This window comes from Psittacula echo, assembly GCF_963264785.1.
Source record: "Psittacula echo genome assembly, chromosome: 14".
Classification (NCBI taxonomy): domain Eukaryota; kingdom Metazoa; phylum Chordata; class Aves; order Psittaciformes; family Psittacidae; genus Psittacula; species Psittacula echo.
In genome coordinates, this window is record NC_137750.1 from 3,576,424 (window position 1) to 3,591,250 (window position 14,827).

The 14,827-nt window shown below is 37.7% G+C and overlaps 1 protein-coding gene across 13 annotated transcripts in view; it reads right to left on the reverse strand.

The window, feature by feature from the left end:
• Window positions 1-14,827, reverse strand: part of BPTF (bromodomain PHD finger transcription factor) — a 54,205-nt gene that overhangs the window by 18,293 nt on the left and 21,085 nt on the right. For 8 of the 13 annotated variants that reach the window (XM_080629471.1, XM_080629459.1, XM_080629464.1 and 5 more), the window contains 15 exons: window positions 14,395-14,583; window positions 11,908-12,081; window positions 11,608-11,783; window positions 10,206-10,561; window positions 9,784-9,915; window positions 9,098-9,227; window positions 8,296-8,431; window positions 7,011-7,232; window positions 4,344-6,711; window positions 4,037-4,161; window positions 3,669-3,797; window positions 3,234-3,384; window positions 2,313-2,436; window positions 681-933; window positions 100-261 (listed from right to left, as the gene is read on the reverse strand). In XM_080629471.1, coding sequence (XP_080485597.1) covers window positions 100-261; window positions 681-933; window positions 2,313-2,436; window positions 3,234-3,384; window positions 3,669-3,797; window positions 4,037-4,161; window positions 4,344-6,711; window positions 7,011-7,232; window positions 8,296-8,431; window positions 9,098-9,227; window positions 9,784-9,915; window positions 10,206-10,561; window positions 11,608-11,783; window positions 11,908-12,081; window positions 14,395-14,583 — 4,827 coding nt within the window. The remainder of the gene's footprint in view (window positions 1-99; window positions 262-680; window positions 934-2,312; window positions 2,437-3,233; window positions 3,385-3,668; window positions 3,798-4,036; window positions 4,162-4,343; window positions 6,712-7,010; window positions 7,233-8,295; window positions 8,432-9,097; window positions 9,228-9,783; window positions 9,916-10,205; window positions 10,562-11,607; window positions 11,784-11,907; window positions 12,082-14,394; window positions 14,584-14,827) is intronic. The other 5 variants (XM_080629461.1, XM_080629470.1, XM_080629466.1 and 2 more) reach the window with 4 other exon arrangements.

A 14,827-nucleotide genomic window follows, 5' to 3' on the forward strand; every position in this document is an offset into this window, starting at 1 on the left:
TCCCCCTTCAAGTCACAGTTTACTTCACTGGGAAAATCGTGTCAATGGAGAATGAATGAGCAAGCTGGAACACGTTTAATTCAGTTCCCTTTCCCCTACCTCCTTGAGTTGATGGCACATTGACGGCAACAATCTTGCTGTTTGCAGGGAGTGGCAGCTTAGTTATCACTTTCCCTGCCATCGTTACTGGACTGCCTGAGATCTGGAAGGTCTGCCCTGTGCTGGCAATGGTTGTGGCTGAAGTGGCAGCTGTGCTAGTGGCTATTGAGGCACACAGAACAGTCAGTTTTAGAGCAGAATAATCAGTCAATGAAATGACTTTTTCAAGTATGAAACAGCACACTATTTTTACAATCATTTTTGAATGCGTCATACTTTCTTTGGTAAAGAATCTTTTTTTGGATACAGTACATTACAGCATAGAATGCTTTCATTATCAATGATTACTAGTACAACAACTGTGAGTAATAAATGAGGCAGGTCAGAAATAAGACTACCTAGCAAGTCTGAACAAAGGAAAATTAGACAGGTAATACCTCAGAAGTGTCCTGCTGACTTAGCAAGAGATTAAAGAGCAAAGATAACAAGAAATGTAATAATGATACATATTCTGAAGATGTAAGCGCTATGTATAGGATGAACTCCAACATCTGTTCTTTCCATGATAAATGGCTACTTACCTGTTGAAGATTGGCCTTGTTTAACCCAAGTAGCAAAAGTCTGATGGAAATTCTTGTTCTGCTGGAATGTTACTGTAGCTGGAGAGCCCACTTTTGTAGTAAGTACTACTTTGGTTCCAGTGGGGACTGGGCCTGTTAAAGGGCCTACCACAACTTTCTGTGGTGTTGAGACAGTAGTTGCAGTGCTGCTGGATGTAGTGACTGCAGCGGACACACCAACAGTAGGTATCTGCTTCTGCTGTTCCAGCCGTTTCTATGGAATTCAGGAGAAAAATGAACAAAGGCATAATTAGCATTTTCAGGGTTTGGAAAATAAATGCTGTCTTTCCCAGTATTGGAAAATAAAGAACTCTGGCAGGATTTTAGCTCAGGTTGTAAAGGACTGAAGAATGAGTTGTTTGCACACCCTACAGCATAAGACTCCTTGACACAGCCAGATATTTTCCTTTATAGCATCTTTAAAATCCTCAGTTTATGTTAATTTCAGTGCATATTTTACATTAAAGAAAACAGTAGTCTCAGATTAATCTGAAAGGTTAAAAAACTTTGACAAATATCCATCTATTTGGCTTTGACTATGTGCATACAGCCTGCATCTCTGCCAGTAAGCAGTACATCATCGTTAACATAGTTTATTACTAGCATTCCTAGGTTCAGAGCCGCCTGCACTGAGATCCTGCCAGTTACAGAAAGAAGACAGCATCATTCTACTTCACTATTAAGAATGTGATTTTTAAAATCACTCTTTTAACCGTAAATCCACTTTGCAGCCTGCTTAAGAAAATTAGGTTCAAAATCCTTTACCTTACCCACCAATCTTCTGGGCTGTAACTGTCAAGAAGGAACATGTAATGTAGAGAGCCACTTTGTGAAGGGATACTATCAGTAAGCTCTTTTAAAATTCCAGCACATCTAACAATCTTCCCCATGATACTGGAATCATCTTGGTATTCCCTAAATTAAATTCCAGTGCTTGGTTAGCATTACATTGTGGTAATGCCCTCCTATCAGAAGTACTTATTGACTAATAATATATTCTCTTCAGGGAAGATGAAATGAAAAAGGATTAAGTTGGAAAAAAGCAGAATTCTTAATAATGTACGCGAAATAGCAACATGGTATTTGGTTTCCTAATTCTAATTGCATACATTTATACATACGTACACACATCTATACACACATCTATATACAGTGACATAAAATTATCAATAGGCTTCATTCAACCAACTTAAGATAAAATCAAAAGATTCAATTTGAAGCATGAAAAGCAAATGCAGCTGTATTCCCAAGTCACCTATGTACCAAGGCAGCTTTCCATTACACCACAGGAACACCTTACCTGGACACTGGTGCTTCTCAGCCTTCTTTTAAAATGAAAGCAAACTAAACCTTTTTAAGGTGTAATGAATTAGATAGGGAAAAAAACCACCCCAAAGGCAACCCAAAACCAAACCTTTGCCTTAACCCCATTTCAAAATAACAGATGGACACAGTGTGAGCAGCATTGTTTGATGGTTTAGTTTGCACAAGAAGCAAAATCTCTTGAAAAATGGTGCAACATAAGGGATAAACTGTGTTTGCCATATTTTAATGCATGCTGCTGACAGGTGGGACTACCAAGAGCTCCCCCACCTGCTGGGCAGCCAATCGTTGGTGTTTTAGTTGAGCCTCCAATTGGGCCTTGAATTCCTCTGCCTTCTTCTGTTCACTAACCTTAGCCTGTTGTTCAACTGCCTGTGCCTTTTCCTTCTCCACCCTGCCAAAGACACAACCAAAAGTAAGTTATACCACCACATAAAATCCAACCCTCAAACTGGATTTCATTTTATCCAGTTTCATCGCTCTTGTAAGAACAAACACCGAGACTGAAAATCACTGAAAAACTGGCCATGGCTATACAAGTATTTTGCAATAAATTACTGAAGTTGTATGCAACATCTCTGAAATATTCGGATGCTGAACTACTGTGTCACCTTATAGAAAACTGTTAATCAAACCTGGAATTTATAATAACACCTGAGACTGCAAACAACCTATGCAACACCATTAATCCAAAACAATTCTTTCCAAGTGATTCTAAAATGTTGTTCCAACTCTGAGCATGTAATACTTAAAATATTCTTTTATGACTTGAATATTCTCAGGCTGAATTTACCTTTACTTTACTTATACACATTCATTTTCTTTGTATTATAAAAGTATTTAAACACCTAGTGTTTTAAAGTTGGGCTAAAAGTGGCCTAAAGCCTTTCCATGCATTACCGTAATAGCCTTTTAGCATACAACAGTGATTAGTTCATAACCATGGTAAATTAATATTAGCTGTAACAAATCTGTAAGATCTGCATAAAATAGTTTTGGTACCAGCAAATAGTTAGCTTTACAGCTTTGAGCTTGATCACCATTATCAAAAGGCACAGTGAAAATGCAACACAGATATGCTTTCACTGATTGTAGCTACCAAGTTTGTGTTCTCCACAGCAGGAACTCCAATTTAACATACACACACAAATTAAAACTGCTTTCTTTAAAAGCTCATTTGAGTTTGTTTACCTTTCAGCAAATGCCCTGATCTCCCATAGCTCCAATTCCTCCTCTGCTACCCAACTTTCGATTATAACAGGGCCTGTTTGCTTGGGTGTTTCCGGCCTTTTTGGCCTTAGTGCACTTGATCGCAGTCCCTTCCTCTGGGGTGTTGGAGTTTCTTTAGAGAACAGTCAAAACACACACATTAAGCTTGACAGTGAAACAAAATTAAAGTGTAAACCAAGATTTAGTGTCTTTTTCAGTCTCATTTTATAGACAGGAAGGCTTTTCAGCTTGAGAGAGATCAGTTTGTTAAATGCATCACCTGTTTCCCACAGGTGAATGAATAGTTCATGTCAAGCTGTATTTGCTCCCTTAATGGTCTGAATTAACATAAAGATCTAGTTTCCTTCATTTCTGTAGGAGCTTATGGGAAGGAGAAAAATGTATAAACAAACATACCTTTTGGAGCCTCTGGTACACCAATGGGACAAATAATTTTTCTTATACAGTACTCTGACCGGATTCCATAGGGACCAACATCTCTTCGCTTGATTATTTCTGTTGTCGTAATTTCAGTTTCAGATGTTTCTACAACAAATTAGTCCCAATGCATCAATAAGAGAAAACAAATAAAAGCTATATCTCCAATCAACCCAATATAATCAAGGTAAAGATAGAGCAACTAGTACAAACTGCTGACTACAAAATTCAAATGCCGTAGCTAACATCAAGCCTTTACAGAAATGCTTGCAATGTGTCTGATATTAAAAACCAACAGCAAGAGGTTTTGCATTAAGAAAGTAGTCATAAATTTAAGGAAATAATACCTGTACGTGTAGTTCCTCCCCCAGGTGGAGCTTTTGCTGCCATATCATCCCATTTGAGACATGCCCACAACAACCGCAGCATGAGGCTCACTCCAGCCAGTGATTTCACTGTTTGAAGTCGGTACCTAACAACAGACCATGAATTATATTTTCAAACCAAAATCTATTCAAAACACCCACCCAAACCCAAGGGACAAAGATTCTCCATTCTACCATTACTGATCAATACGATAAATAGTGAATAACAGACAGCAAGACTTAATTTCATCACATCCTAAACTTTTCCACCAAAATATGAAGCATGTACCTCCAAGTGATCCCAAAAGTTGGCCTTGGGGATGGATAAGGCCAGATATCCAAGGCAGGCTTTGCATTGTAATTGAAATAGGGAACTTCTCTGATCCCTCCTTTCCTGGCCAGCTTTTTCAAGTCATCATTGGGTAAAACAAAGATGCTTTTTTTACTGCTTTTGGTGACAAATTTTCTGTAAGATGGTAAGGCAGTTCCAGAACGGGTTTTTTTGGGTCTTGCAAATTTCATTAACTTCACTTTGTCTTTTGTAGAATATTCTTTGCTGACAGTCATGGAAGTCACCAACGTGCCTTCTGGGGTAGTCAGTGAGTCAGTTACTGTTGTTGTAACCACTGTTTTACTATGCTCTTGCACAGAAACGACATCAACATTACTGTCTGTAGCTGGAGTGGTGAGCTTGGTCACAGTAGTCGTGGTAGTTACAGTGGATATGGCACAATTTTCTGTAGATGACACTACTGTTGTTTTCTCATCATTAGAAGCTACAGTCTCTGCAACTTTATACACAGTTTTGGATTCTGTAGACACAGTTGATGTTGTGGTTGTCACTTCGGTAATAACAGTTTTTATTTTCCTTTCTCCATTAATATTCTCCATTTTACATGTCTGTACACCATTCTGATCAGCAAAGTGACTACTCAAGCTAGACTCCTCACATGACGTTACAGGCGACGGAGCAACATTTTTCTCCTCAATGACATCAGTTTCCATGGATTCTGTTTCACTATTCAGGTTATTTTCTTTACAGGCAGCGTCAAAAGCAGATCTCTCTGGAGAAAGACGTTTTTCTTCGGTTTTCTGCACATACTTGGGAACTTCATCTGGTGGCTGAAGGCCCTCCCCAGATTCCAGCTCAGGTGAACTCTGCAGACATGACTTAGCGTCCACATTGTTTTTGTCCTTTGTGTCCTCTACCGTGATGTCACCATTCATGAAGGGTTTTACTGAAGAGTCCTTAAAAGTCAATGGTTTTATTTCATGTTCTTGAATGGATTTATTAATATTATTAACTTTCGGTTCAGTATCACCCCCTGCCTTTGTTTCACAAGTATCTTTAACTGAGCAGTCATCATTTGGTAATGCTTTAACATCACTGTCTTTTCCATTCATTTGAAATGCTGATTTTTCTTTTTCTGTCTCAGTTTCTTCATCTTTATTATTCTTTTTGTCAGTAACACTATTTAGATTTGTCTGATCGAGGTATTTGGTTATGGCCCTTGTCTCCATTTTCCTTTGACCATTAGCCTCAGTTAGTTTAGAGCTCAGTAAATCCTCAGCAGCTTCTACCCCATCCATGTGTTCCAGTGTTTGATTTTCAAGGTTTCTTTCAGAAATTAGCTCTGTTTTAAGTGGTTCTTTACTAACTGATTTTTGGTGCAACATGGTCTTGTTTTCAGATTTATTTTCACTCTTTATTGAAGTAATTTCTTCCCCCATTTCACTTTCTTGAGAGGATGCTGGTTCAATATGGCTTTTTAGCATACAATTGCTTTCTGGATCTTTGCTCTGCTGCTCAGAATTTCCCTCTGAATCTGTTTTTTCAGGGGTGGCCAGAGCATCTTTTCTACATCTGCTTTCAGTTACCACTGGCTCCAAGTCTTCACACTGTGTCACCCTGGTAGTAGGTAGGTTTTGTTCCAAAGGTTTTTTGCTGGTTTCTGAAATATCCCACTTGATTCTACCTTCCGCATTTGTTTGTTTCAAGCCATCCACAAAGGAACTCTCAGATTCTCCAAGAGCCTCTTGTCCTTGACACTTATCAGCAGTCACAGGTTCAGGGTTTTCTTTACTATCATTCTGAATGGAGCTTTCACCTTCAGAAGATTGACGTGAGTCTTCATCCAGTAGCTGGCCTTCTCTTTTTGACAGCTTGTTTGTCAAAGGCAAAGAGGGTTCATCCAGCTCACCGGTTTTGGAACAAGAGATGCTGCTGATTGGCAAGCAGTCCTGTTCTGCATCTTCAGTGCGGGTCTTCTCTGAAATATAGGTTTGATTGGGGGAAGACACGTCAAACTGGCTTCCTTCTTTTACTTTTCTCATTTGTAGCTCATCTGTGTTTTTCTGGGGGCTTACAGATCGAATGCCTCCAGTTTTAGCACTAGCCTCCAGTTTCATCCTTTCTAGTCGTTGTTTTTCTTCCAGTGTAAACTGTTTTATTCGCCTCTCAAGTAGTCCATCTAATTTTGATGATTTTACTTTCCTTTTGTAGCAAGTCCTTAAATGAAATCCCTCACTGACATTGATTATATCCAGCTTACAATGACTGTCCTCATCTTTGACGGGGGATTCAATTTTCACATCATCTACATCCATAGGTTCTTCCTTGATGACTTTATCGTTTTCACCATCAATTTCTTTTTCCACTGTGAAGAAGAACAAACTCTGCATCAGTAAGCTCCCTTAACAACGAATATCAAGCTATACTTTTAGATTAACAACTAAGAAATAAACGGACCTTTTAGCATATTAATAGAGTTCAAGAAAAAGGGAACAAAAACTTCAGACATTACTACAAGGAACGATCAGCAATCGTTTAACTGAAACATTTTAAATGTCTTGACAAAACATGTTACAGCTTTTCAATAGTTATTTATGAGGCCCTATGCTTTTACACATGCAGTGCTGTAATGAATAGTTTTACATAATTTCAATATATCATTACCTTTGTCTTTTGCACCATCCAGGCTTTCAGAAATTGTATCAACTTCTACTTTTTCTTGACGTGACTTTTCTTCTTTCACTTGTACTTTCCCTGACGTTTCTGAAAGGTCTGATTTGTCTCTTGCTTGCGGATCATGAGAATCCTTTGTTCTGTCTTTTTCTAGTTTTACCTTAATTGGACCTTTTCGTTTATCCAAACTGCATTTTTCATCTTCACTCTTTGCTATTAATAAATGAGTTAAATGGGGTCAATTATTCAGAATATCTTTTCTACTCTGCTACATTTTAATGTATGTTATAGTTTACCTCTCAAATCATTCATCATTAGTGAAACTGAGAAATAGATGCAATGTTAAGTATACAATGGTAACACTATTAAGCTTAGTGTACTGCTGAATTAAAACCCCATAAAATCTAAAAGCCCACCAGAGGTAAAACCGTGTCATTTACCTTAGTTTTTCAGGAGTCTATGCTCAGTTTTTCTTACAAAAACATACCCCAAACCCAAAACTCACCCATGTTTCAGGAAACTAAATACCACTTTCTGAACCCCCAGTCTATTAACAGCGTATTAATTCAGACTCTGAAAAGTCACAATTATCGTAATTTTCATTTCCACAGCAAAACCAGAATGGACATTAGTATTTAAATGACTTTGTGCTTAGCACAGTAGTGGCTATTTATTGCAATACAGAAAGCAGAATAAATCCAATTTATCAATCATATAGAAAACACTAAAAGCAGCAGCATCCATTTTGTGTTTGAGCCAATGAAAAGCAACAGGGAAAGAATTACATCAATATGTGGGGAGAGAAAGCATTTTGATGTGTAATACAGGGTGGGCCACCATTTTCTAAATTTTAAAAGGAAACTATGATTAAATTCATTATAAATAAGACTTGCACAGCTCAGGATGTATTCAAAAAGTCACCTGTACAAAACTTGCCCTTATAAATATAAATCCTTGGAACAAAAAAGCGAGAAGATGCGCTTTAAATTTTCTAGAGAAATGAATTCCTTTTCCCTTAGGAAACTACTGTTCCCAGATAAAATTGCTTAACAGTTTTCTGTCAGCATGGGGTGTAGGTAAGTGTATATACATAATGTACACACCCCAATATTTTAGATGTTACTTTTTGCTTGTGATTATCTACAAAGTTTTATCTGTCTTTAATTTACACAAGGCTATATATAAAGCTGTATAAATATTACACACAACTTCGTAAGTCAAACAATTTAATGTAGCTTAAAAAAAAAAAGTCTATGAAAGCAATGCAGACACTTACTTGGTAGCAACTTTCTGTAGTTTGCATTAGTATTTCCAGGCAGTTTGGGCAGAAACCTGTGGACGTGTGTTTTACTAATCCAGCTCCAGCCACCATAGCCTGTTACTCTATATTCCTCTCCTTTTTGCTTCCAAACCTGTCAAATATTTTTAATAGTAGTTTTAATTTTGCTATTTGCTCCATTATTAACAACCTTTTATTTACAGACTTTTTAAAGCAAGTTGTGAAATACACTATCTAAAATTAAGTATCTGATGATAATTACATTGATTCCACCATAGTAACATCTAAAAGCACATTTATTTCCTCTGAGAGAATCTATTTACCTAAAAGCTAAAAGATTATACAAGTTTTTGAATCAATCCCCCCAACACAAAGGAGAACACAAAGTATTTACTGTAGGAGAATACAAAGAGGCTACTATAGTGGCTCCCATCATACTACATAATTTTCCAAAGTAAAGGTAGCTAAGCTAGATTTTTTTTGGGGTGGGAATGGGAGGGGTGCACTGGACAAGGACAGACACACAAAAGATTCCAGTAACCATCTAGAACACCTCCACTAGGAGAGGCTGCATTTGGCAGACAAACATCTGTCAACTGAGGCGGTGTCACTAAGAGCATAATACATAACCAATTTAGTTGAGATGAAGATTATGTGCTTGAATACCTGGGCCTGGTTCCTATCCTAATGGCAGGGAGTAATGCAAAAATAACAAACTAAGTTTCAAATGAAAGCAGAAAGAATAAGTAATCAACAACGCCTGTATTTTGTTTGTTCCTCACACAAAAGAAAACCTCACCTGATGCTTGACAGGAAATGTGTATTTCACCCACGTAGCTTGCTGCATTGTTTCTTCTTCTTCTTGTTTTCTCTCTTTTTTTTTCACTTTCTCCTTTTCTTCTCTTTCTATTGCTGTCATTCTGCGTAATCTAATACATATAGATTGAAGTGCATTGAAGGACAGGATCTTATAAGCAAATAAAAGAAGTCAAACAGCAGCATATACTACCTCTTTGAATAATTGTAAATGTTTGAAGTTAAGAGGAATGCCCAGTATCAGGTTATATGCATTACTTGCACCAGAAACACTACTTTTTTTTTGGCTATTCCAGTAAGGCAAACAAGCTGCCTGCAACCATGTCTCACATCAGACACATCTTGTTTCTGCTGCTATGATACAATGAGAGACAAAAGACAGACTCCACTGAACTGGGTGTGTTGAAATTTGCTCTTGTAGGCCTCCCAGAGTTTTATCACTTTGGGACTGTGGCTCAGGTAAAGAGAACAAACTTGCTTTGCAGGAGCAATGAGGCTATAAAAATCTCGTCACGTATTTTCAGTATCTCTGGTTGAGAAAAACCCCTTCCAGGCGCTGAATGCCTGACTAAATTTAAACGTAACTCTTAGACACTTAGGGGAACCAGTAATTGTAAAACAAAGGCAAGTTCTCAGAGTCAAAAATATTGTGAGGTTTATTTATTTTACCTAGTGTGCCCCAAGGACTCCCGCCAGATTGGCAGCATGACAACCGGTTTAATTGCACACTCCAATATAGCCAGCGCTAGTGCAAATTCTCTAGGTTTGCTGCACATCTGAACAGCCTTAATCCAGTTAGACCTAAATTGGAAACAAAGATTAAAACCCTGAAACATACACATGCACTAATGTAGCATGCTGTGTTAATAAGATTTAATGGTAGGAGAAAACCTCTTGTATTGTAATACTTCACTCAAATGTGCAATCCTTTCAGCCATCCATCACAACACACACGCACGTTAGTTTATATTTTAACATACTGAAGCACAGTGCTTGGAAATCACTGATTTGATAAAGACCATTGCTCATTAATTCTGTTAGCCAAAATACAAGTAAAACAAGAGAATATACATTTTCATTCAGTAATTTACCTGTGGGAAGCCCAGTTAGGGTGAAGGAATGATGCCGGGATGTTGTTTTCTAGCTGAATGATAGTTAGCCTCAAAGTGGAAATGGTAAGAACTTTGGACCCATGTACAGACCCATTCCATTTGAACTCTCCAGCAGGAGTCAGACAGAATTTATGCGAGAGATGTCGTCTCTTGTCATGGTCCTCCCTGTGCTGGTGCTTGTTCAATGCGAATGAATTAGTGGCATACTGATTATGATAAACACGATACTTTCCCTCTTGCCCTAATTTGAAATAATTGTTGATATTTCCTTTCATCACAACTTCCTTCTTTGTGTTCATTCGGGAGATTTCACCTTGAGAGTTGACCACTATAACCTTGTGAAAGAAAGAATAATTATAAGGATTAAATTTCAAGCATTTTTATTTATTTATTTATGATTTAGGCTTCAACTGTCTATATATAAAACAATAAAAGTCCCTTTGCATCAGTTTGTAGAAGCAAGTAACTGTTTATCTGATATACTACATATGTGTACTTTACTTTGCCCAGGGAAGCTGTGAGTGCTCCATCCCTGGCGGTGTTCAAGGCCAGGTTGGATGAGGCCTTGGGTGCCATGGTTTAGTGTGAGGTGTCCCTGCCCATGGCAGGGGGGTTGGAACTGGATGATCTTGAGGTCCTTTCCAACCCTAACTATTCTATGATTCATCACTGATGTACAGAGTTCGGATATTCCCAAAGATCAACTTTAACATTAAAAAAGCACCATCCAGGCTCCTCAGGAAGCCAAACAGGAACTCACCTTGTTGCCCTGAATTATGCCTATTGTGGAGGCACCTTTGGGAAAACAGCTTCACTGACTAAGGAAGCTTTCTGTGAAACCCCTCGTTGGCAAATCCCAGAATTCATACATGTAGCCAAGCAGACAAGTGTCTTTGACTTTGAGAACATGGCATGGATAACATCACTGGTGTAATTATTCATTAACCGAGTTTCAAATTTGAGAGCTCTGTGAATAAATATGCTAAGTACTAACTTACGAGGAAAACCAGCTAACAAAAATGAAATGAATACACCAAACAATACACAGAAAACTAAGTGCAGTGAATTCCTGGCATTGAAACACTTCTTTCCCAGAGAAACTACTTAAAAAATCAAACCAAACCACCAAAACCCAACAAACAACCTACAGCTACACAAAAAACTTTTACCACTGCACTGACTCACCGTCACACCTCTGTAGATAGTAACTAAGAACAAAGGAGAAGAGGGATAAATGCTTCCTATGATTAAATACTTTGTTATTATTGCTACATTTTTTTAAGCATCTTCACAGTCTGCCAAAATCACTTTTTTAGTTTTAAAATATTATCAGTTTTCTACAACATTTTCATACTTCAAGTTTTCCAAGATGCGCACAAACCTCTCTGCCTTCTTTATGCAACTTATTTGCTTCATGTGCTGCCGCAGCAACCTGCTGGCTCTTCATCTGGCTCAACTTGCTATCTGGATTCCGTGATCTCGTGAGCATTCGCGTCGAGCCTGGTGTGCCTTTTCCTGCGCCTGGAGAATCACTTCTTTCACCATTAGATTTCTCTCCTGCCCAAGGGAAAAAGGCTTTTAAAAACAAAAACTGGAAGTCTTCTACTTGTGTATGGGAATTACAAAGTAAAAAGATGCATAAAAAGAAAGTTACAGATACTATTATTATTATTATTATTACCTATGTCCTCTGAAGTCTGGGATCCCCTCTCTGCATTTTCAGCATCATCAGGCGTCCTAATGGAGTCGTTCTGCCCAGAGCCCAGCTCGCTGCCGTTGCTGTTTTCAACATCTGACTGTAGAGGCGCAGCAGACACACTGCTACTGTTGCTAGGGATCATCTGACCAGTTTCTTCTACAAGAGAACAACTTCATTTTTAGTCCTTCTTTTAAATTAGATCAAGGTAATCTTTTTGGGTTTTGAATTTTTCATCAAATAAAGGCCAGATGAACATGTTTTGCTGGACTGGAGGGAAACGCCTATAAAATATTAATTTCCTTCAGAGCACTGTATCCATGAAAGGATCTTCAAGAAGTTTCAACTTCTACGGCTCTGAAGGGCTGAAATTCATATTTACATGAAGTATGAGTATATTTTAACTAGGAGACAATTTTTTTCCTATAGATGCACACACAGGAAACTCCCTACTGAGACTTTGCTTTGCTTTCAGAATGCAGATTTCATGAAATTTGGTCTTCCTGCAGCTTTAACTTATTTTATTCTCTTGTTCTTTAGCTTACACCTTTCAGTTGACCTCCGGTTTTCCACCAAGTCTTTGACTGTCTTTTCTTTAGCACAGTTATTCTGAGGAATCCTACAGATTTCAGGTCAATTGGCACCACTCTGTAAACTTCAAATCAACCTCTTTCTTACAATCTGATGTGTCTAAGTGTTGCTTCAAGCTCAGTAAAACAAATGGGTTCTTGGTCCTCAGTTGTCCTTGTTACTGTCTGTCTTGACAGCTATGGACATCACTGCCACATCACACTGTTGATTTTAAGACAGGTGACAGAACAAAACTTCCCTTTGGTGAAACACTCACTCTTAGCAGGAAGACCATGCGGTAAAGTATTCTGGGGTTCTTAGAAGATCCCAAACCTGCATGCACCACTGTTCAATCCATTTCCCTTTCGACTAAGAGGAAAAATGGAACCGTTTGTGGTGCATGTTGTCTGGAAGAGAGTGGAAGCACCCAATCTAGGCTCTTAATAAAAGACTAATATCCAAACTGTATTTAACAAGGTGGTGACAGACAAGTGACAAACATTCTCGTCTAGCTTTGCATTTTACTTCAGTTTTCCCCCTCTGGGGGCAGCTGCCTCACTGATACTGCTTCAGTATCCCTCCCTGCCTCTGAAACAACAGTCTCAAATGGAAATTTCATCACAGAAACAGAATTATCACTATGAATATAGTAAATTAGACAGAAATAAGAACCTTCTCCACACACACATAGACTTTCCTACCAAAACCAAAAGCCCATTCATTTTAAAATAAGCTAGAAGCTTTGGAATGAGAAAAGCATTTGTGGAAGTATAATAAAGAAATAATGATAAATATACAAGTGAAACTTTAAAACAAAATACTAACCCATAAACATGTCTGGAACAAAGCTATAGGATACGTAACTTTTCCATTAAACCTTTATGTAGTTATTTTAACTTAAAAATGGAATAAAACCCATATGAGAACAGAGATATATTTGGTCAAGTATCTAAAATGCATGTTTATTGTTCCATGCACTAGGAATCTATTAAAAAAGTGTATTATGAAGCTTCCAGATTGTGGATTAATCTTAACGTTCACTATCTCCTCCTTTGAACAAAGTTAACGACAAGGTTTGGATGCATTTACATTTGCAAGTTCAAGAACTGCGATCTATATGTGAATGGAGATCTATCTCTGTAGGAGAGGAAACCTTTACTACTGTGTTCTGAAACATAACACACTCAGCATCACTACATCACAGATATTCTAGAATGATAATATTATAGAATTATAATGTATTTGTTATAATTCAAAAATAGTACATTGATATCTTATGCAATTAAGTCCCATTTATTTCTAAATCAAAAGTTTGGTGTTTTTTAGAATATTACTAAATAGTGTATATTACTATTTTTGAATCACTGACATGGTAGAACAAGACACGTTAAAATACAAGAGCCCCTATGCTTATAATTCTGACGTCTGTTTAAATTCCTAGCAGGACAATTTCGACCTTGACATTTCTCTGCAATGCTTTATTCACTTGAATGAAAATGCTTTGTTTGTTAGTAATTCATACAGTATATGAGAGGTTAAAATAATAAACAAGCCAGCAGCAAATTAGAATTTGAAATCAACTTTGATAGGATGCTAAAAATCATTATGGATCAATATGGAAAAAATAAAATCTACAGAAAATAGAACATAAAAAGCTTAGCCATAGTCGTCTTTGGAAGGCATGGAAACAAATGCTAATGTCACAGAGGACCACAAATTTCAAGCACTAGTTGCAAGAAAATTAACTTTGAAATGTTAATGACAACGTAGCAGTAAAGGATGGCACTGCAAGCAAACAGCATGAGTGATATACGCTGTGAATGGTTTTAGTGGACAAATCAGAGAGAAAAACTTAACAGATTCCCCAAATTACAGAGGCATTGGTGACAGTGCCTTCTGTACCTGAGAGTTCCTGAGGGAGCTCTGATGCCACCTTCTTCTCTGCCACGTTGTTGCTCTCAAGGGTTTCTGACTGACACCCCATTGCGTTCTTCCCTTCAGAGCAACTAGTCTCTCCTGCAGAAGGATTTGTGTTGTTGTCATCAGTGCTTGATGTCACAGAGTTACTTTTATCCCCAACGACTGTTGCCTCTATAGTAAAATGCACAACAAAACTTTAGGGATATTCTTTAGTATGTCTTAGGATGTCATTTGGCATCATCCATAGAAAGCAACTTCAGCAGCTTGGTTTGTCTGTTTTATAAAGCTGAAAAACATTAAGCTTTTTCCTTCCTTTTTTTCCCCTTCTTCTATGAGACAGTATTGTCTCAAAATCAAAGAACAAACTCGTTCTGATGAGGAAAACAATGTTAAGAATGATGTAATATTGCTTACT